Source organism: Crinia signifera, chromosome 7 (genome assembly GCF_055691185.1).
Source record: "Crinia signifera chromosome 7, ASM5569118v1, whole genome shotgun sequence".
NCBI classification, from domain to species: Eukaryota; Metazoa; Chordata; class Amphibia; order Anura; family Myobatrachidae; genus Crinia; species Crinia signifera.
The window spans coordinates 92,560,384-92,583,584 of NC_139223.1; the positions used below are offsets into that span (position 1 = coordinate 92,560,384).

The following is a 23,201-nucleotide window of genomic DNA, read 5'->3' on the forward strand; positions in this document are numbered from 1 at the left end:
TCAAAAAAGAAGCCACAAGCGTATTTCTTTATACATTTAATTGTTTTTAGTGGACATTGCATCTATAGGGCGCTGAAGACACTATTGTTGTTGTATTTTGGTGTTGGTTCATACTAGTAGGGAACCGAGTGTCAACAGCGACCACCTTATCTTAACTAGCGCAACTTCGGAGATTGTGTTCTATATATATATATATATATATATATATATATATATATATATATATATATATATATATATATATATATATATATATATAAATATATATATATATATATATATATATATATATATATATATATTTGAACCTATATTTATACAATTCTACAATTATGTTATGCTGCTACATACTGTACTATCAACATTACTTACAAAAAAAGAAAGAAAGAAAGCAGACCCATTGGTTCTTTTATAGAGTAAAATTTAACATTTTCATGTGCTGCCTAATGACTGTTATAGTACCACTGCATGTTCCTGTCATTTATTCCATTTTCTTAGCTTCAATAAAATCAGCCGAGTATAACATGGCTTAAATACAGTATATCAATTTAACAGCACTGCATTAATTAAAAAAAAGACATTACATTTGATGCCAACACTAATGGACAGAAGAGAAGATATAGTGCTAGATTTACCAGACTAGAGTTTTGAGTTAACACATTGTTCACTGTACCATACTATGGCAGAAGATCCTTCATATTTACTGTGTATATTAAAACCATGTTTTCCAAAGAAAATTCACCATTCATTTTAACCTGATTATGTACCCCTAAAAAGAAAATCGTATAAAACTTTCTGTTCTAGGAAAACATTTTAAATAGTGTTGATTTGCTTTTCTCTAGAAATACTACTAACCTCTGTGCCACTTCAGCATGGCATTTTCCAGATACCTCTCTGTTTCCTTTTTAGAGAGAGAGGCTTATACTGTACTATATGAATGTCTTGAAAAAGTTTGAATTACAGATGGAGCAGCTCCCATTTGAGCTGTCCTGGCGAAATAATATTACCATTCTGCACCTGCCAACAGCCGACAGAAGGGGGCACGTGCACGAGATGCTTTAGCAGCCCTCCACCAGTCTCCCGCAGCTCCCCCAGCCAGCCCCTGCTCCCTGCCACCTTGCTGACAGGGATGTGTGAGCGAGTGAGATGCTCATGTGTCCCCATCAGATGGAGCTGCCTTCTGCCACCCTGTGCAAGCACATGAGATCTGGCAATGGGGCAGGTTGGCTAACAGCTGTTCCATGTGTATGGTCAATCTGACTACAAGCAGGTCTTGTTAGTGATAATTAAGATACTGTAAGTTCTGTGACCTTCCTTCCATTCCAGTTCATCAATTTATTTTCTTTACACAATTAATGATTTCTATGTAGAATAACTAGCATTATTCCTGATTGCTACCCTGGTGACACACAATATTTTATTATCTTGGATGAGTGCATGCATGTAGCATGTTCAGTAACAAACCAAATAAAATGGAAATTTGAAAACATTTTCTCCCACATCTCCACTATTTATTAAATAGATATTCTGACAAAATAAAAATAGCATTTTGTACATGTTTTGCTTGCGTATGTTTTGATATACACTTCCCGTCTTAGTACAGAACATTATGTTCTTCTGTAGTCATTGATGTCACTCTGTGCAAGACACCAAATGGCATAAATTCTTAATAATAAGTGGACACAGCAGAATATAAGTAGATAGTTAAATGTGTATTTTATTTACCTGCATAATCTGTCCTTGCATAATGACTGTCTTCTGATTTTGTGGTTGCTGTTGTATTTTCTGCAATGAATAAATACATGGTGCGGTTATTAACAGCTTTATTAGCACAACCTTTACCTGTAATCAATTCCATAGGGGGGGGAACAAGCTTTTAAAAAGGTTTGACACAAAAAAGGTAAGTTTATATTATGTAAATAAACACTTGATAGTGCTGTGCAAATAATAATAATAATAATAATAATAATAATAATAATAACAACAACAACAACAATACACATTTAATATAAAATCATATGTACTTTGAAATATATAACTGACGCAAAGCTATAAAGTCAGAAATTTAAAAGCAGGGGGGCAGGGCCATCACGGGAGGGGAAAGGGGCGGGCTTCCCTATTAAGGGCATGTCTAGAGGAACGCATAATTTTAGCCCTGCACCCCACAGTGCAATGCCGGTATTTCAGGCATTGCACTGCGGAGGCAGAGCTAAAATTCAGTGATCGCGTCATTTCACCGACGGACCCCCCACCGGGTGGGGGTTCGCAGGTGATGGAGGGAAATGCGAGAGGGTTGCCCCCCTTTCTCGGGGACCAGGAAGGGGAACCGATGTCCGGGACCCTCCAGACCATTCCGGGAGGGTAGGCAACCCTGCTAGAGTGGAGCTGAGATAACTAAAAAATAAAATTGAGGTACCCCATAGTTTTTGTAGAAAGGGATTTGACCCTTTCTGTGCATTTATTAAAGTAGCCCTGGTCTAGAGAAGAGAATAAATTATGGTTTTCTAATACTGCTTTCATCACTAGCATATCACTCAATGCCCTCACAAATGTCATCAATGATTTACTTGCAACAAAGCCCAAGATTCAGTCTTTGACTCCTGGACATCTCTGCTGCAAATAGTTTATATAAGAACTCTCTCCTCCTGCATAACCTTCCCTCCAGGCATGTCAAACCATGGCCCTCCAGCTGTTATGAAACTACAAGTATATTCCTGCCTTACCACAGCTTTGCTATTAGGGAATGTTAAAACTGTGGCAAGGCATGCTGGTATATATAGTTTCACAACAGCTTGAGGGCCACAGTTTGGACATGCCTGTTTTACTCCAACGGCTTTATAACACATTTATATTCTCCTTCATCTCTTATTTAACCAACAGCTCCTTCACAAGTTCCAATCAAACTTACTGTATTTTGGGGGGCCTAATTCAGCTTGGTACTCTAAGCAGCGGTGTTTCGCTGCTTAGTAAGTGTGCGAATGAATGCCCATCTCTCGCGTACAGGGGAGAAATAATTTGATGGTAACCGACCATCAAATTATTTTGTTCCACTGTTTGCAAATAAAAGTCAGTTTATACTCACTTTTATTTGGCTCGGAAATGTCTGAGAACGGGCCAGGTGATGACACCATGTGACATCACCTGCCCAACCTGTGCAGGCTTTGCCATGCATGTGTTCGCATGGGGACACCCATCGTTTTCAGGACCCATTTACCATTTTTGTGGGCACGCCCAAGAAACCGCAGGTGTGCCCATTCTCCAGCCCCCTGCATGCCCCCTGCCCGACCCAATCTGTACTTGTGATAGTTTCCAAAGGCATTCACACAGGGGGGCTGTACATACGCATAAACATGCATGCACATACGCAGTCCTCAAAACATCAAAATGGGATGAATTTGTAAAAAAACATTAATGAAGCTGAATCACCCCCCATGGTTCTGTTCTTGGCCATCTGCTTTTCTCACTTAGACATTTTGGGGGAAATTTACTAAGATGTGTATTCTACTTCACATGTGATGTTGCTATGGGCAACTAATCAGATCCTGTCTACTATCTTGTAAAGGGTGCTAAATTAATAAGTAGATTCTGATTGGTTGCCCACAGTAAAATCACATGTGAATTAGAATACACATCTTAGAAAATTTCCGCCTTTGAATACAATTTCCTGATTTAGGAAAAGAAGGGAATGTGGTGGAGCGCTTGGTTATGCTGTGAATCAGCAATGTTAGAAAAATATGATCAATTGGGTATCACATAAAACAATTTATTTTAGATAATCACATAGACATAAAAAGAAATAAAAAAATGTGCATAAAACATATTCCGGTCATTATAACGCACGCCGTGTCAAAATTCTGTTTTTTGGAACGCAAGTTGAGTCAACCTTCCGGTTTTTGCAAGGCGCAGATAGCCTATATCTACAGTATATGGCTTTTAATAAAGTGCTTGTAAATATAAAGTGCTAATAGTAATAACTTAAGGGCATATTTGACATATTTGACCTGTTAGCAACGGGGCAGCGATGTTTATATACAGCGCAAGTATATTGCGCAGCCGCCATCTCCGACTACGTCACTTCTGGCCAGTTGGATCGCAAGGCTCTGGAGTCAGGAGCTTTCCGGCTGATAGAGCAATGGAAAAGCAAGCCCCATGAAGTCCCATGAAACGCAAGACCCAAAAGTGGGGGACTGTCAGTTTGCGGCTCAGTATATCACTGAGTATTTCCACATAGTTATATGAGGCTAAATAAGGTTAAGTAAAATTATCATCCTTTCTATAGACAGAGGATGTATAATATTAGGGTGGTCAGATAAGGACCTCTGCTATTTCCTATTGACTGAGTCAGACAAAAGAATATCAGTCGTCAACCTATAGTAACGATTGTCATATTGACATAAAGGCACTCTAAGGGGCGCTGATCTAAATCAATATAGTCTTTATATGAAGGTTAAGCATTATAATAAAAATCATAATTTTTACTTAAGGGAATGGTAGTTAGACTTAAAGACATCTGCATATAGCATACAGATAAAAAAAATAATAATATAAATATAAAAATTTGAATCAAAACCAAATCAAAATTAAGTTCCTTAAGGTATACATGAATACAAAGATATGCAAGAGTTCAATATTCATATATTAAGATGAATGAGGGTATATGTTTCATATGGAAAAACAGGAAAAAGGAGGTATTAGAAAGAAATGTATTTAGAGACATACATTCAATTCAACTTGGTCATTCAGACCTTCAGGGTGTATTGAGTTCATCATAGGCATCCAGTAAATCTCTTGACGTGCAAGGATATTAAAATGGTTACCGCCTCTTTTTGTATCTTTTATATGTTCCAATCCAATCCTATGATTTTCAGACATTTGGGATCACTATTGTGATAGATAGAGTAATGTCTAAATACATTATGATTCTTGATTTTATTCATAACATTTCTTCTATGTTCAAGGAAACAAGTTTTTAATGTTCTGGTTGTCCGTCCGATGTAGTTCTTATTGCATGAACAAGTCAGCTTATATATTACAAAGGATGTTTCACAATTAATAAATGTCTTAATCTTGAATGATTTATTTTCAGCTGTCATGATCCACTGTTTCCTATTGTCAATGTGTTGACAAGTTATACATCTTGTTTTGTTGCATTTATAACAGCCGGAAATGGAATTCGATATAGAGTTTAGGCAATTTGGGTTTTCTGATTCCTTACTTTTATAAAAGCTGGGTGCTAATATATTTTTTATAGTTTTATTTTTCTTAAAAATTAATTTAGGTTTCTCCTGTAATTGATCTTTCAGTATGGGGTCACATTTTAACAGGTTGTAGTTTTTATTAATAATATGTTTAATTTGAAAAGACTCATTATTATAGGTGGAAATAAAAGGTACTTCTATATTCTCTTCCTCCTCTTGTAAATAATATTGTTTTTTTTCTTTTTTTGGAATCAGTAATTCACCTCTATCAATTAATTCTACGTCATGATGTGCTTTTTCCACTAAAGGTTTCAAATATACCTTCTCCAGAAAGTAATTAAGTAAGTATTATTTCTATAGCGCACTTTCTCCAACAGGAGTCAAGGCGCTTTACAGAAATTAAAAATAACAGTGCACATACTGTAATACAAAGGGTTATCAGTAAAAGGAACAGGCAACAATGGCAGAACAGATATACATCACACGTACAGGCAGCCATTCAGCGGCGCCACATGGTGATTGCACAGCCAGATAGGTAGCCAGTAACAGTACAGATATATTTATATATATATATATATATATATATATATATATATATATATATATATACTAGATTTTTGCTAATGAGGGACACAGACATGGGGAACATATAATTACTGAGCTATGCAGCACCCAGGCAGCCAATTCAGGGACGTGCAGTGAGGTAAATGGCAGAGGAGTCCCTGGCAAGTACCAGTGCCAGATTTTCACACAATATATGAGCCATGGGGTACATGCCGGCATTATACACATGTGCAGCAGTATACACTGCTGGAGAGTCGCTGAGTTTTGATAAGAGATATGCAGAAAAGGTAGCAACGTGAGGCACTGCCTCACCTGCCATAGACTTTTTACTCCAGAGTTTTGACTATAAAAATTATAAGAATAATAAAAATAAGATTTTTTTTATATACTTTATAAATTCAAAACTCTGGTATATGCGATAGTATGACAGACATGACTGTGCCTCACCCGCCTCACCCCACCGCACACCACAGGCAGCCATTCAGCGGCACCACATGGTGATTGCACCAGCCAGCACCGTACATATAGAACACATTAGAACAGTACAGGGTACACACAGTGGCGTAGCTACGTTTTGGGCGCCCCCCCGCCGTTAGGGCTATGCTAACCCCCTCCCCCGCAGTCTTACCTATCGCGCTGCTCATCTGCTGAGGACCACCACAAAATGGCCGCCCCCGTACAACAGACAGTTTCAGAGAACTGTTTGCTACATGGGGGCGGCCATTTTGTTGTGGTCCTCATCAGAAGAACGGAGCCGCCGGGACCAGCACGATACGTAAGTCTGCGGGGGATTGGGGGGGGGTAACTATAGCACCGCAGCCCTAGGCGCCCCCACATGCACAGCGCCCCCCCCCACGGTGGCGGGGGCTGCGGTGCTATAGTTACGCCCCTGGGTACACAGAACTAGACATAACTAGACATAACACAATTAAATCACAATTCTTAGTACTCAATACACCTGAGATATAAGGAAGTGAATGAGAATAGATGCAGGTATCGATTGTAGGTGAGTAAGTGAGCTGTAGTTGAAATGCAAGAAGAGTGCTGTGAGAACAGGAGGGAAGAGGAGAGAGGGCCTGGCTCGTGAGAGCTTACATTCTAGAGGGAAGGATAAGACAGACAGGAGTGACACAGAAGGTGTAGCAGTGAGTATAAATATACTGTTAGGATGAAAGATGGTTGGATTTTATGCGGGAGGGTGGGAAGATTATCAGTTCAGTCCTAGACATTTTGGGTGAGATTTAATAGGATGAGAGATTCAGAAAGTGAGAGATTTGGTAAGAAATCTCCAGGTTTTTTAAAGTGGCAATCATTTACACTGCTAAACTAGTTTGATTTTGCAGTGTAAATGATTGCAGCTTTAAAAAAACCTGGAGATTTCTCACCAAATCTCTCATTTTCTGAAACTCTCATCTTATTAAATCTCACCCTTTAAGTCTAAAAAAAGCACTGGATCATCCAAGACAGTGGAAGTGCAGGACAGGTGGAGGCATTAGAGGAACAGTGTCACGACTGAAGGGCTGGATGAAGTCGTGTGGTGTGTAGCAACCGGAGACGGACCAGAGGAGGAAGGATTAAATCGTGCAGGTTTAATAATAGAATTCATAAATAGAACAATACACGCTTGAATACTTTGTTAAGTGGCAGTTTAGCAGAAATAAGAATTGAGCCGGCACGGCACTTTGTAAAGAAGAAAAAGTTCATTTAAACAATGACAGTTCAAGCACTGCGGACTGCAGGCTGGGGTCTTGGGAAATGGAGAAATCCGGAAAGAGAATGTACTTGATGGTAATGAGGGATCCTTGAAGACTGAAAGAAGATGGATGATGACAGAAGAATGGGAAGTTGCTTGGAAGCAGACGACTTGAAGAACTTAGGCCAGGAAGCTCAGGGATGCAGGCAGAGACCAGACTGTGGAGAGGTCTGGCAGCGATGGGGTTAAGTTGAATCGAGACCAACACAGAGCACTGAAGCAAGGCACCAAGTCAGGAGAGGTGAGTCAGAGAGCCGGAGTCAGCTGGGAGCTGTGAACGCCTCTGGAGACTCTTTGTACTGACACTGAACAGGCCTAGGCAGATCCCCTATATCCCTAGAGGGCGGCTGCCATTGGCTGTCAGGTCAGTATGGGCGGAAACCTCAGACAAGGACCAATCTGCTATTTGCCCTTAATCAAGATGGCGACGCCGGCCTCCCGGTGCCCCTACAGCAGATACCGCTACACTTGCTGGCGTCCCACGCTGCCTGCTGCCCACCAGACTGCCGCTGCCTGCTGCCGCTGACCAGGAGACCACTACACGCTAGCCGACGGCGGGCGCGAACGGGTGAGTAGTAAGCCCGCCGCGCACCACCGCGGCTGCGTGTGACAGTACCCCCCCCTTTCTGGGTGACCCCAGGGCACCTACGCACCTTGTGTGGATTTCTTTGAAAGAACTGTCTCACCAGACGAGGAGCATGAAGATCTGCAGCATCAACCCAGGAATTCTCTTCAGGACCGAATCCAAGCCACTCTACCAGATACTGAAGATGGGTATTGCGGCAACGTGAGTCGATAATGCGCCTCACCTCGAACTCTGTTTCTCTTTCCGAGCCAATCTTGGGCGGTTTAGGCACCTTCTTCTGATATAAGTTCAAACGCAAAGGTTTCAGAAGAGACACATGGAACGAATTTGATATTTTTAAGGAAGGAGGGAGCTGTAGTCTGTAGGCCACCGGATTAATCACCTGAGTGATCGGGTACGGCCCGATGAACCGAGGAGCCAGCTTCATGGACGGTAACCGAAGGCGTATATGGCGGGTAGACAGCCATACTCGATCTCCGACCTTCAACTTAGGAGCCGCTCTTCTTTTCCTGTCCGCCATCCTTTTATATCGAGCGGATGCTTTGAGGAGAGCTGTATGGACGTCTGACCAGATCTTTGCAAACCGTTGTAGGGAAGAAGCAGCTGCAGGGACTTCGGACAATGATAGATCTGAGAACTCCGGAGATCGGGGATGCTTGCCAAAGACAGTGAAAAAGGGAGTGGTGCCAGAGGAAGAATGATAAGAATTGTTGTGCGCAAATTCCGCCCAAGGCAGAAGGTCTACCCAGTCGTCTTGAGAGGAAGAGACGAACAAACGAATGAAAGCCTCCAAGTCTTGGTTGACTCGTTCTGTCTGCCCGTTGGTTTGTGGGTGGAAAGCAGTGGAGAACTTGAGCTTGACTTGAACAGCAGAACAGAGAGCCCTCCAAAACTTTGCGACGAACTGCACGCCACGGTCAGAAATAATCTCTTTGGGCAACCCATGGAGTTTGAAGATGGTGGAAATGAAGAGCTGAGCCAACACTGGAGCAGATGGAAGACCTTTCAATGGGAAGAAGTGCACCATCTTTGAAAAGCGGTCGACCACCACCCAAATTACTGTATGCCCTTTGGAGGGAGGAAGTTCGCCGATAAAGTCCATAGACAGGTGGGACCATGGTTCTGTTGGTATGGCTAGAGGTAGAAGAGGACCGACAGGAGACGTTCTGGAGGACTTATGCTGAGCGCACTTTACACAGGAAGCGACAAAGGAGTTTACATCGCGACGGATGGTAGGCCACCAGTATGACCGCAACAGGAACATTAAGGTCTTCTGTGCCCCGGTATGCCCTGCGAAACGGGAAGCGTGTGCCCAGGACAGCACTCTCTTCCGGAGATTGAGAGGAACGAAGGTCTTGCCTGGTGGAGGTGAAGGTTGGACTGTTACTTGAGCAAAGACCAGAGGATCGAGGATGGGTCGAGGAGGAGTCTCAAGATCAGCGGAAGTTTCAAAAGAGCGTGAAAGGGCAACGGCCTTGGCATTCATCGTCCCGGGTCTGAATTTGATTTGAAAATCGAAGCGTTCGAAGAACATGGCCCAGCGGGCTTGACGAGCTGTAAGACATTGGGCCTGCTTGAGGAATGAGAGGTTCTTATGGTCGGAGTACACCGTAATTTTATGTCGTGCCCCCTCCAGGAGGTACCGCCACTCCTCCAACGCTGATTTGACTGCCAGTAACTCCTGCTCTCCAATGGGGTAATTCTTCTCCGCTGGAAGAAACTTCTTGGAAAAGAAGGCACAGGGATGAAGCACCTGGTCCTCCCCTCTCTGCGACAAGATTGCCCCTACCCCCTCTGAGGATGCGTCCACCTCAAGAATTAAGGGTTTGTCGAGGTTTGGCTGGAGAAGGATTGGGGCGGAGACAAAAGCATCCTTTAGTTGTTGGAAGGCTTGAGAGGCTTCAGGTGACCACTGACTTGGATCAGAACCCTTACGGGTTAGAGCAGTAAGAGGTGCAGCAAGGGTAGAGAAGTTCCGGATGAAACGACGATAGTAATTTGAAAAGCCCAGGAACCTCTGGATGCCTTTGAGCGTGGTGGGCGCTGTCCAGTCTAAGATGGCTCTTACTTTCTCTGGATCCATCTCTATCCCAGTGCTGGAGAGGATGTGGCCAAGGAATGGAATGGAGGTAACCTCAAAGACGCACTTGTCTAGCTTGCAGAATAATTTATTTTGGCGAAGGCGCCGCAAGACCTCAGCTACTGTTTGCCGATGGAGATGGAGGTTCGATGAGAAGATGAGAATGTCATCGAGGTACACCACAATGGAATGATACAATAAATCTCGAAATATGTCATTTACAAATTGTTGGAAGACGGCTGGAGCGTTGCAAAGACCAAAGGGCATCACCAGGTATTCATAGTGGCCGTCTCGGGTGTTGAACGCCGTCTTCCACTCATCTCCAGATCGTATACGGATCAAGTTGTACGCCCCTCTTAAATCCAGTTTAGTAAATATGGAAGCCCCTCGGATTTTGTCGAATAATTCGGTGATCAGAGGCAAAGGATATCGGTTCTTGATCGTGATATCGTTCAGACCCCTGTAGTCGATACACGGGCGGAGGGTTCCATCCTTTTTTTTTCACAAAGAAAAACCCCGCTCCGGCTGGCGAAGTGGACGGGCGAATGAACCCCTTATCCAAGTTCTCTCGAATGTAGTCGGACATGACTTTGGTCTCTGGCAGAGACAAGGGGTAGATGCGACCCCGTGGTGGGAACTTCCCAGGTATCAACTCTATCGGACAGTCCCAGGAACGATGAGGTGGCAGGGTATCGGCACCTCCTTTGCTGAAGACGTCAGAAAAAGAAACATATGGTGTGGGTAACGACAAGGGTGGAGCTGGTGAAGACGAAAGACTGGAACCTCCTACTTCTTGAGGATTAGATTGATGGAGTGGAATGACACGAGGCATGCAAGTAGTTAGGCAGTTCGTACCCCAGGCTGTGATCTCCATACTGGTCCAATCAATATGAGGGTTGTGCTTAGTAAGCCATGGTAGGCCCAGGACTACCTGGTGTGAGGACTGAGGAAGGACAAAAAATTCTAGAGTCTCTTGATGTAAGGCACCGACGAGAACTGTCACTGGATCGGTTTGAAGGGTGATTTGCCCGCTGCTGATGCGACTCCCATCTACTGCAGTGAGAGCCAACGGATGGGCCAAAGGTTGCACCGTCAAGGAATGTTGAAGAATGAAAGAGGAAGAAAGGAAGTTCCCGGCTGCTCCGGAATCTAGTAGAGCCTGGACCTTGATTTTTCCCTGAGGGCACACAAGAGTAACGGGAATGGTGGGCACAGTTGAAGAGGGAGATGAAAGCAGAACTCCTAACCTGGCCTCCCTCGGGGAGGTTAGGAGCGGTCGTTTCCCGGGCGCAGTGGGCAGGAAGACAACAGATGAACGGAAGAACCGCAGTACATGCAAAGATTCTCACGACGTCTACGGGATTTTTCTTCAGAGGAAAGCCGAGAGCGGTTGATCTGCATGGGTTCGTCTGGTGGTGTGGTTGTGGAGGACCCAGGTCTAGGAACAGGAACAGCGTTGGTGGTGAGACGAGGGCGGAGACGGTCGGAGCGATTTCTCTCTAGTTGACGCTCCTGCATCCGTAGATCTACTTTGTTGCACAAGGAGATGAGTTCAGCCAAAGTAGCAGGAGAGTCATGGGTAGTTAATTCGTCCTTGATACGACCTGCCAGCCCATTCCAGAAGGCGGAGACGAGAGCCTCTTCGTTCCACTTTAGTTCCGAAGCCAGAGTCTGGAACTGCACAGCATATTGTCCCACTGAGCGACTACCCTGGCGAATTCTCAGGATCTCAGTAGCGGCAGACGACACTCTGCCAGGTTCGTCGAAGATGTGACGGAAAGAGGTAATAAAAGCTTCATAGTCATTGAGCAGGGGATCAGCACGTTCCCAGAGAGGGGACACCCAGTCCAAAGCTGACCCTGCTAGGAGAGACACAATATAAGCCACCTTTGCCTTGGAAGTAGGAAAGTGAGAAGACTGTAAGGTGAAATGCACATCGCATTGGTTCAGAAACCCACGGCATCCTTTCGGAGAACCATCATATTTGCTGGGGGTTGGTAATTGCATGTGATGAGGAACTATTGGTCCAGGTGTAGGAACAGGGACTGGAACCTCTGGAGCTGGAGCCACAGAAACTGAGGGAGCCGCCTGGGGCGGAGCCAAGACCTGAAGGAATTGGGCCACTTGACGTTGGGTAGCCTCCACTTGCTCCAGACGAGCCATGATGCTGTGAAGTGCGTCCGCCATGGAAGCCTGTTCTTCACCCGACTCCATCGGGTCAGTACAAACTGTCACGACTGAAGGGCTGGATGAAGTCGTGTGGTGTGTAGCAACCGGAGACGGACCAGAGGAGGAAGGATTAAATCGTGCAGGTTTAATAATAGAATTCATAAATAGAACAATACACGCTTGAATACTTTGTTAAGTGGCAGTTTAGCAGAAATAAGAATTGAGCCGGCACGGCACTTTGTAAAGAAGAAAAAGTTCATTTAAACAATGACAGTTCAAGCACTGCGGACTGCAGGCTGGGGTCTTGGGAAATGGAGAAATCCGGAAAGAGAATGTACTTGATGGTAATGAGGGATCCTTGAAGACTGAAAGAAGATGGATGATGACAGAAGAATGGGAAGTTGCTTGGAAGCAGACGACTTGAAGAACTTAGGCCAGGAAGCTCAGGGATGCAGGCAGAGACCAGACTGTGGAGAGGTCTGGCAGCGATGGGGTTAAGTTGAATCGAGACCAACACAGAGCACTGAAGCAAGGCACCAAGTCAGGAGAGGTGAGTCAGAGAGCCGGAGTCAGCTGGGAGCTGTGAACGCCTCTGGAGACTCTTTGTACTGACACTGAACAGGCCTAGGCAGATCCCCTATATCCCTAGAGGGCGGCTGCCATTGGCTGTCAGGTCAGTATGGGCGGAAACCTCAGACAAGGACCAATCTGCTATTTGCCCTTAATCAAGATGGCGACGCCGGCCTCCCGGTGCCCCTACAGCAGATACCGCTACACTTGCTGGCGTCCCACGCTGCCTGCTGCCCAACAGACTGCCGCTGCCTGCTGCCGCTGACCAGGAGACCACTACACGCTAGCCGACGGCGGGCGCGAACGGGTGAGTAGTAAGCCCGCCGCGCACCACCGCGGCTGCGTGTGACAAACAGCTGGGCATTTTCAAGTCTGACAGCGCAAATACAAGCATTAACGGTTACAGTGAATGTTCTTGCTGATGTCAAAAAGGTGATGTTATTATGGTAGAATATCCAGATTATGCAGGCAGGAGTTGTATGGTGTGTGGATAAAGTGAACTCGCTCAAAGTAGTCCTTTGGTTTTCAGAGTTGTGGTTGCTATTTCTCCTTCTGTTTCACTTCAGTAGAATGCTGGCATAACACTGCAGTTATGTTTCAATGAAGCCGCCCTTTAAAATTATGCCCTTCAAATATTATGCACACAGCTATACCATGCACACAGCCTAAACCGGCCACAGCCTATGCAATGATTCATAAATGGGGAGAGACACTGCTGCATGTGCTCTGTCTAATTGAAATCATATCTGCACTTTGAATCTTAATAGAAGCGAAGTCAGAACAATTCCTGCGAAGTCGGGGAATGCTTTGTTTCCAGGGAGGGGGTAGTGTGCACTTCTGTAATGTAAATATGAGTTAGTATTGACCTCCTTGTTGTAATTTGAGTTGTGTATTTGGTTGTCTATAATGTTGAGAGTTATGTCCAGATAATTAATCTGAGTAGGGTGGTAAGTGTGAGTGAAGTGTAAATTATATGCATTGGTGTTCAAAAAAGTGACAAAAGAAAATGCTGATTGTGCATCCCCATCCCAAATAAAAAATAAGTCATCTATATAATGGCGATAGACCAGGATCGCCCCGTGCCCGCCCCCCACACGAGTTGGTCTTCGACCATACCCATGTAGAGGTTGGCGTAACTCGGGGCAAACCTGATCCCCTTGGCTGTCCCCATCACCTGTAAATAGTAAGTGTTATTAAACAAAAAAGAATTGTGTTGTAAAATGAATTGTATAGAATCAAGTATAAAAGTGATATGTGAATCACTGAGGTCTCCATCTAGATTTAGCCAATTAGATATGGCATCCAAACCCAAATTATGTGGAATGTTAGTATATAAACTTGATACGTCAAGGGTAAGGAAGGCATAGACCTCCCTCCATTTGATGTTCTGAATTAATTTAAGAAAATGTTGAGTAGCTTTGATGTGAGACCTCAGTGATTGCACCCATGACTGTAAAAAAAATCAACATAAGCAGATAAAATGGCAGTGAGGGAGTGAATACCAGAAATTATAGGGCACCCAGGTGGTGTAGTAAGTGTCTTGTGAATCTTGGGCAAATGATAATATGTGGGAGTGATAGGGTGTGGGGAAAAATAAATTAAAATTATTCTTTTGAGATAATGTTATCTTCTAGTGCTTTTTCTAAGTGTTGTTTTAGAGTATTTTTGTACTCCTTGTCGGTTCTTGTGTTAATTTGATGTAATGTATTCGATAATTGTCTGTTTGCTTCTGTTAGGTAATCTGTTATGTCCAAAATGATCACACATGACAGCTGAAAATAAATCATACAAGATTAAGACATTTATTAATTGTAATATATATGCTGACTTGTTCATGCAATAAGAACTACATCAGGCAGACAACCAGAACATTAAAAACTCGTTTCCTTGAACATAGAAGAAATGTTCTAAATAAAATAATGAATCATAGTGTATCTAGACATTACTCTATCTATCACAATAGTGATCCAAAATGTCTGAAAATCCTAGGATTGGAACATATAAAAAATACAAAAGATACATATCTAAGTCAGCAGAGAATGACTCAGATCTGTGAGCGCTTGAGAAACCATTAGATGGTCAGTGAAAACAACCAGGGTTTGAAAACAGGTAAAAAGAAGGATCCTACACCTTTCTGAGTGTGAAAGGCTCAGACCCGGTATTTACAATACATGACTGTGCCACAGAAGGTGATAGGCTGTAAAAAAGTGCAGCATCACCCATGTGCTCTCCCCAGCAGCAGCAGACCGAATCTCCCATGTGCATACCTCCCAACTTATGGACTGAAGAAATAGGGACACTCGCGCGGCGAAGCCGTGCGAGCGCCCGAAAAGGGGGTGGGGCGTATGCAAATGAGGGCACGGCTTATGCTAATTACCTGCGACCTCATTTTCATACGAGAATAGACGCTGTGCGCACCCCCCGCAGCGGGACAATGCCTGCCGCGGGTGGGACAGCGGGACAGGACCCGAAAATCGGGAGTGTCCCTCTAAAATCGTGACAGTTGGGAGGTATGCATGTGCACCCCCCAGCCCCCCCCCCCAAAATAATAATAATATAAATGATACTGCATCCAATTATGATTTCTGTGTGCACTGCCCTGTATCCTTCCTGGCTGCTGTCTTTTGCCACTGCAGCGCTCTGTGGAAAGGCGTCCAGCACTTCTGGTATCCTTTCAGCACTACCCGGATGTCCCAATCTGGGTTGGGACCATTTACACTGCCCACGACCCAGGTCCAACCAGTGTTCAACCCTGGTCAGGACCTGGGTAGCAGACCAGTGTTACTGGACCTGGGTTGGCCCCTTTTACACCAACGCTGACCTGGGTCCGACCTGAGTTATTCCTTGGTGTAAAAGGGGTATAAGTTTCTGCACCTAGATGCAGAAAATGCTTCCTTTCATCTATTGTACTCAGTTGAAATACAATAGAGAGCACAATACAGCAAGGGGATTAACAGGTGATTCGTGTGACTTGTAATTCTCAGTTAATCCTATTAAAGGCCAAGAAGAAAGAGTCTAAATCTGTATAACAGTTACAACATGCAATGTAAAAGGGGGTTAGCTTGCTCAGACTTGTTTAAGAAATGTTTTAAAATACCGGGTCAGAGCAGGGTTTGCGATGTGAAAGATGTATTAGATTACGCAGCCACCTATCTCAATGCAACCATTTGGCCTAAACTGAATGAAAACAATATTGTGAGCTTTGAGACAGTCAAAATTGACTGGAAATGAATCTTATTGAGGTTTATAACACTGTAAGAATAAAAAAATTATGTGAAGGGTGGTTTTGAAGTGAGGGTGGTTTTTTGTCGAATTCAAAAACAAAGTTAATACAGATCCATAACATGGATGTCAGCAAACATCTCTACCATAGATTAAAGGGCTACTGACATATGAAGTTGGCATTGTCATATATTATATCACATTTATATCACAAAAAGTAATTTTTCAATTTAAAGCTGTATGATAAGAGTAATGCTGGAAGTTGGCCTGCCCATGGCAGAATAGACAAAAGCAGTTTCAGGCAGATGGCGCAAGAACTGATAGCAATGTACAAACTAAATTAACTGAGAGAGTAGACAGGATAATAACCGAACAAAGGTGATATTCTGGATCACTCGCAATGATTCCAAATTTGGCCCCTGCCCCGATGGTTGGGGTTTGTGCATATGCATGCACATTTCTGTGCATGTGCAAACCCCGACAGCAAATGGCTGTGATGAGCAAACATTGCAGTTTACCAAGCAAACTTGGGTCACACACAAAGTCAAAAGTGAGCAGAATGGCAAAGTTATTAGTCAAAATGGAGTTAATGAAACCAGTGTTTCAGGCGGGAAATGTTACCAATGTGTATAAAAGTGGTGGTTTGGCACAGTTAAATGTAAACACCAGTGTAAACTGTTTTTTACAAGTACAAATCCAGTTTTCCTTAACCAGATAGTGTGATTTATTGTGTAGTACAATTCTACTCACTGTTTCCCTGGTATAAGAGGATTATGAAACAGATGAAGCAGAGAGGGGTGTTTTGCAAGTGCTGTAACGGCAGTGTCATCGGGTATAGCATCATTGTCTCAGAAGCTAAAAGGGAGATATCCATCTCCTACTATGTCACTCACATACAGTAATTAGATGGCACCACACGAGCAGTAACAGTACTGTGGAAATGTTGTTAAGGCTATGAAGCATCATCCCTGATGGAGCTACATTGCAGACTGCACAGTAGTGCTCTCCACTTCTAACAGGGAGGGACAAAAAGACCAGCTGTGAATGTTCAAGTGGGTATCAAAGAAACCAGGCAATAAAACTTAACCTAAAAACATTCAGAGCTTAAACCTTGCTCTGGCAAGAATAGGTCCCTCGATAGATGCAGGCTCTTACTTCTAATGATATCATGAGATCCTGTGTCAAATGCAAGAAAAATCAGTGTTATAGTTGCAGCAACAAATGCATAACATAACGCACATGTTTTATTCATATCAAGCAGAAAAGTTGGATTGTGTTCTGTGTTAAAATTTAGAAGTATGAGATATTTAACCATTGTAATGAGAAAAATCATAACTCTCAGGTTCGTCCATCTTCTAAAATAAACAGCAGAAACCTTTTTCCAAAATCAAGATCTGCATGCTAAAACATCAGATGTATCAAGTGATAAAGTGGAGAGTGATAAACAACCAGACAATCATCTCCTTAATGTCATGTTACAGGCTGGGTTTGAAAAATGGCAGTTTAGAGCTGATTGGCTGGTAGTTTATCATATCTGGCACTTTGTCACAAATTGGACAAAGAAACCAGTTTGAGTACTAATCGCTGCTTCATAGAGGTATGTCGTGCTCCTGTCTTACAAGACATATTCTCCAGAAGTACTTTTCATGTTGAATCTGGACATGAACACCTTCATCCATCTTGCCTCAGCTTACCTCAATTCCCCCAATCCAGTTTTTACATTACAGCACATGAGTGCTGCTGCTGATCCGTAGCCAGTACACCCTATTTAAATCCTTACAGATACATCTCTTATTGATAGAGCAATATCTGATGATCCTGTCTATCCACCCTGATCTCAAACTTCAGAGTTTTGGCTCCACAGTACCACTTTCCACTGCTGGGGTGTCAGAATACAGTAGTGTCAGCACATCCTGTTGTGTTATTTCTGCAGGAAGGTTTTTAGGGGTAAGGTGGGAAAAGGAACAGAGGTTCAAGACAGTGCAGAAGTAGAGAAGAAATGTTTGAAAATAAAGAGAGATTTTTGCTGTGTGAATTAATAAAGTAAAACAAAAAATAAAATAAAAATAAAAATAAAAAATAACTGAAAAATTTAATGAAACAAGGCAACAAGTGTTAAAGCTCTTTTGAGCTCCACGGCAATTACCAGCAATAGCTTTAACATTTGTTGCCTTGTTTTATTATATTTTTCATTTATTTTTTATTATTATTTTATTTTTATTTTATTTTTGATTTTACTTTATTAATTTACACAGAAAAAATATCACTTTATTCTCAACCATTTCTTCTCTACTTCTGCACTGTCTTGAACCTCTGTTCCTTTTCCTACCTTACCCCAAAAATGAGTGCTCTAAAAACCTTCCTGCAGAAATATCACAAACAAATTAGAGCTGCTCTACCCCTTTCCACATTCCCTACTAGCGCAAGTGAACAAAACTCCTAAACATCCTGTTGTGTCCTGCTTTTACCCAAGTTGCAGTAACTTCAAGTATAAGGCAGGGTTGCCTACCCTTTCGGAATGGCCGGGAGGGCCCTGAAAATCAGGTCCCCCTCATGGCCCCCATAAAGGTGGGCAAACCTCCCGTTTCTGGGGGATCCCTGCTCCCCCTGATTGCGGCTCCCCCTCCTGACACACCGTTTAAATAACCTTATCTACGTATCTCCGATGAGGGGGCGGGGGCTAAAGTTCCATAATTGCGTCATTTTAGCCCCACCCCCTCTGCGGAGATGGGCAAATCGGGTCAGCATGTGGGTGGGGCTTAATTATGTCACGTTCAAGACCCCCCCCCAAACTCCTTCTGAAAAGGAAATTAAAAACTTCGGCAACCCTGGTATAACGGCAGATGTACTAAGGTAAAAATGTGGTAAACTCCCCTTTTCGGGGACTTTACTACATTTTCAAATGTACTAAAACCCAGTCGCCCCGTCTTCACTGGGCAGTGTATCACATCTTTGAGTGGCGATACCCTATAGAAGCCTATGGGCTTCTATTGCTGCTCTCCGCAACCTGCCGCCTCCTGGACCTGGAAGATAAACTCCTCCTCCCCCTAGCAATGCAGATGGATGTCCTTCTGGCTGCAAGGGGAGGAGGAGGTGCCAGGGACAGCCTGCTTAGGCTTCTGGCCATAGGGGGAGGAGGAGGCGCCCAGGGAGGTGACGGAGAACCCCCACAAAACACATCACAGGTATCTCAGAGGGCCTCCGTCACCATTTTACAATGCTAGGTGCATATAATAATAATAATAATAATAATAATATTTATATAGCATATAGCAAAAGTGCTTTACCATTGTCTTTACAGCTCAAAATACAAAACAAGTGGGGGCTTCTCGCACTGTGCGAGGAAGAGAGTTCCATAGAGTTGGAGCAACAAAGTTGAAAGCTCGACCCCCAGATGAATTCAGGGAGATTCTGGGTACTGTTAGTAGTCCTTCTTCAATGGATCGTAGTAATCGAGTAGGACAGTAAGGAATGAGAAGCTGCTGCAAGTACCTTGGACCCTGGTCATGTAGGGCCTTGAAAGTGAGTAAGACAATCTTGAAAACGATTCGCCATTTTACAGGTAGCTAGTGTAGAGAATGGGAGTTATGTGGCAGGAGCATGGCTGGTTAGTTAATAGTCTGGGGCTGCAGACTATTAACTAATACCCAGGTAGAAGACCCAGGTGCATGTATGACTTTAGGCAGATCTTCTGAGGGAATTAAGTGCTTGATTCTGGCTATGTTTCTCAGATGAAAGAATGAAGATTTGATTGTGGCTGACACCTGATGTTTAAGAGTCAGGCCACTATCCAGGACAACACCCAGATTCCGCACATGATCAGAGTTTTTTAGTGCTGTGCCCCCCAGCATAAGACCTGTCAGTTGGCTATGCTGCCATCTTGTCCTGTGATTTATCATCATGACTTCTGTTTTATCTGGGTTCAGTCTCAGCCAACTGGCACTCATCCACTGCTGGAGCTCAGCTAGGCAGCCATTTAACGTTGGTAATTGTGTTATCAGTGCCTGGAGCAAAGGAAAGGTACAGTTGTGTATCATCTGCATAGCAGTTGTAGACCAGGCCATGACGTCTGATTATGTCAACCAGTGGAAGCATGTATACTGCAAAAAGCATTGGAGATAGTATAGAACCCTGTGGGACACCACAGGACAACAGCACCAGTGGAGAAGAGTACACTCCCGATGAAACTCTGTGACCTGCCAGCGAGAAATGATTTGAACCAGCTAAGGACTGTGCCACCCAGACCACAGAAATTCTTCTGGCGCTCAATTAGAATACCATGGTCAATGGTGTCAAATGCTACAGAGAGGGCCAGAAGGATTAGGATTGAACAGTCTCTTCTATCCCTTGCATTTAGAAGATCATCGAGCACACATACCAGAGCTGTTTCTGTGCTATGTCTTCTCCTAAATCCTGACTGGAGTGGATCATAAATGTCATGGGATGACAGGTTGGTATCTAGTTGAGTTGCAACCACTTTCTCAATAACCTTTCCTAGAAAGGGAAGATTTGATACTAGCCTGTAGTTGGTCATGCAGTCAGGGTCTAAATTTGATTTTTTAAGAAGTGGTCTGACTATTGCTTCCTTTAGTGGTTTGGGAGAAATGCCTGTCTGTAAAGAGCATTGAACTATTTTTGCGTATGCAGGGCCGATTATTTCCATACACCCTAAAAGAAGCTTGGATGGGGCAGGGTCCAGATCACAGGAGGAGGGACGCAACAGTCGGGAAATTCCAGCAATGTATTGTACATCCACTTGGTCAAAGATGTCCCATGAAGGCAGTTGTCTTACACTGGCAGGCATGGTATGTTGGTACTCCTTTGGTGTCACTGTGGGGATTCCAGCCCGGATGATAGATACTTTATCTGCAAAGAATTTAGCAAAATCATTGCATCTTGACTGGGAAAGGGTTACATCAGGCTGCAGGCATGCTGGTTTGCAAAGCATCTCCACTGTACAGAAAAGCTGAGCGGGCCTATTTTTTGCGGGCATGATCTCATTTGAAAGGAACTCTGTTTTCTTGCGGGTGATTGTTGATTGGTATAGTCCAATGTGTTTGATTGGATTTAATTTTTCCTCTGCCAGGTTTGTCTTCCTCCATCGTCTTTCAAGTATACGACCCCGTTTCTTGAGATCACAAATACTGTTGTCAAACCAGGGTGCTTGATGGTGTGATTTGCAGGGTCGTATACGCACAGGGCTATAGTATCCAGTGCCGTTGTCACAGCCCTGTCCCATTACTGCCTAGAGGTCCAAGTAAGGCGCCAGGGCCTGAGGCGTCATACCACTCCTTGGGCGATATTAGGTCACTTCCATGGGCAAAGATCTATTTTGAGGGTTTGTGAGTGAGAACCATATTGAGTAGTGGTCTGACCATGTGACATATGTTCATACATATGAGCTGGCATTGCTGCGGTCGGGTGGCGATGTATTTTAATACATCCCACCCTTGGGCCTTATTATGATTGAGTCGGACAGGTACAAATTCGCTCGGATTGCGTATCCCTGCAGAGTGCGTGTGCATACATTATGCAATGCGCACGTGCAACGGCGGCACTCCTCTAGTCAATTTACTTTAAGTACCCCATTCATCTACTGAGATTTCATGCATTAACCAATTCAGTCATTGCAGGCCGCACATGGAGGCCAAACATTTGTTTGAAAAGTTACATTAAATAAAGTAATATCTATGATTCATGCCATGTGCATTCTTTTGCCCCATTACTACATGTACACCCTTAAAACAGCAGTGTGTTTATCCTGTTAACACCGTACTGGTCACATTTAACAGTAGTCGACATGTGTCAACTCTCATACCTGTATGCTAATATAACCAATACTGTATGTCATTGTGCATCTATACGATCGTGTACTCTAAGCTCACTGATGTGTTAACAAACATGATTGAAGCCCTGGTTTTGTTTAAATTCTTTTTGGCCTGTCCTGGCCATTTCTCCATTAACATCCATCAATGCTGTTTAGGGGCATTGATTCAAAATTATTAAGGTGTGTCTTGTACTTCACATGTCATGTTGCTAGGTCACAACAATCACACCCTCTCTACTATCTTACACAGGGTGCTCAATCAATACCAAGAACACTCAGATTGGTGTCCCATTTCAACCTCACATGTGAAATACAACTCCCAAAAACACTGTAATATGAGTACATCACTCTCCAAACGCAACACAATATGGGTGTGGGGACACACATTGCACATAAATGTAGCTGCTAATCTGCAGATATATCAATTCACAAACAACACAAAGCTCACTTTAAATCTGGAATATTTATTTTTAATTTTTCTTGTTCATTATCACAGGATGTACATAATGGCAAAGAAAAACATAAGTAAAATAAAAACACAGGTAGGACAAAATATAGCATCAGCAGAATCATCTATCACACAACAGGTGTTTTCCCAAGTGATTCACCACACCAGCACTGAGTGTGCATTAGCCAACAATTCTGGCAGTCAGGGACAACAGGAAGAAACAAAGAAAAAGCATTTCAAGATAAGGTACCTGCAATTTGGCTACCCTTTGCACGGAATTGGATACAGTTTGCAAACAAGAAGCTGGGCCACACAACAAAGGACAACAGTATGGAGAAAATAATAGAGGAGATCAATAGGGATGGCACCACATTATTGTTTTCATCCTCCTTTGGTCTTGGTAGGGCCCTTTGTTGTGGCTGCAGCTCTTCAGCCCCATTGGGCTGGGGGGTTTAGTGGTTCATCTGCTGCGGAAGGGGGTGATCTTGTTCCCCTTCGGCCAGCACGGAGTGGTGCTGGAGGAATAGTGGCAGAAACGGCAGAGAGTAGTGCCCTTTTGGTGGTGATAAACTCCGCAAAAAAATAACTTTTTGGCGGAGGAGGAGGTCTGACTGGCAGCCATCGCATTCATGACCTCCTGGCTCCTCTCCTGCCACTCTGCCGCTGCCACTCCCTGCTGCAAAACGGCCTGAAGCAGCTGCCCCCCAAGATTAACCTCAGCCTGTGTGGGACCATGCTGCAAATTGGGGGCTTGCGTGGGTGGAGTTCCCTCAAGTGATGGAGT

At 43.7% G+C, this 23,201-nt stretch overlaps 1 protein-coding gene across 1 annotated transcript in view; it reads right to left on the reverse strand.

Moving 5' to 3' along the window:
- Positions 1-23,201, reverse strand: part of TMEFF2 (transmembrane protein with EGF like and two follistatin like domains 2) — a 697,773-nt gene that overhangs the window by 78,273 nt on the left and 596,299 nt on the right. Inside the window, exon 7 of the mRNA XM_083153496.1 lies at positions 1,726-1,785. Within this exon, the coding sequence (XP_083009622.1) occupies positions 1,726-1,785 (60 nt within the window). The remainder of the gene's footprint in view (positions 1-1,725; positions 1,786-23,201) is intronic.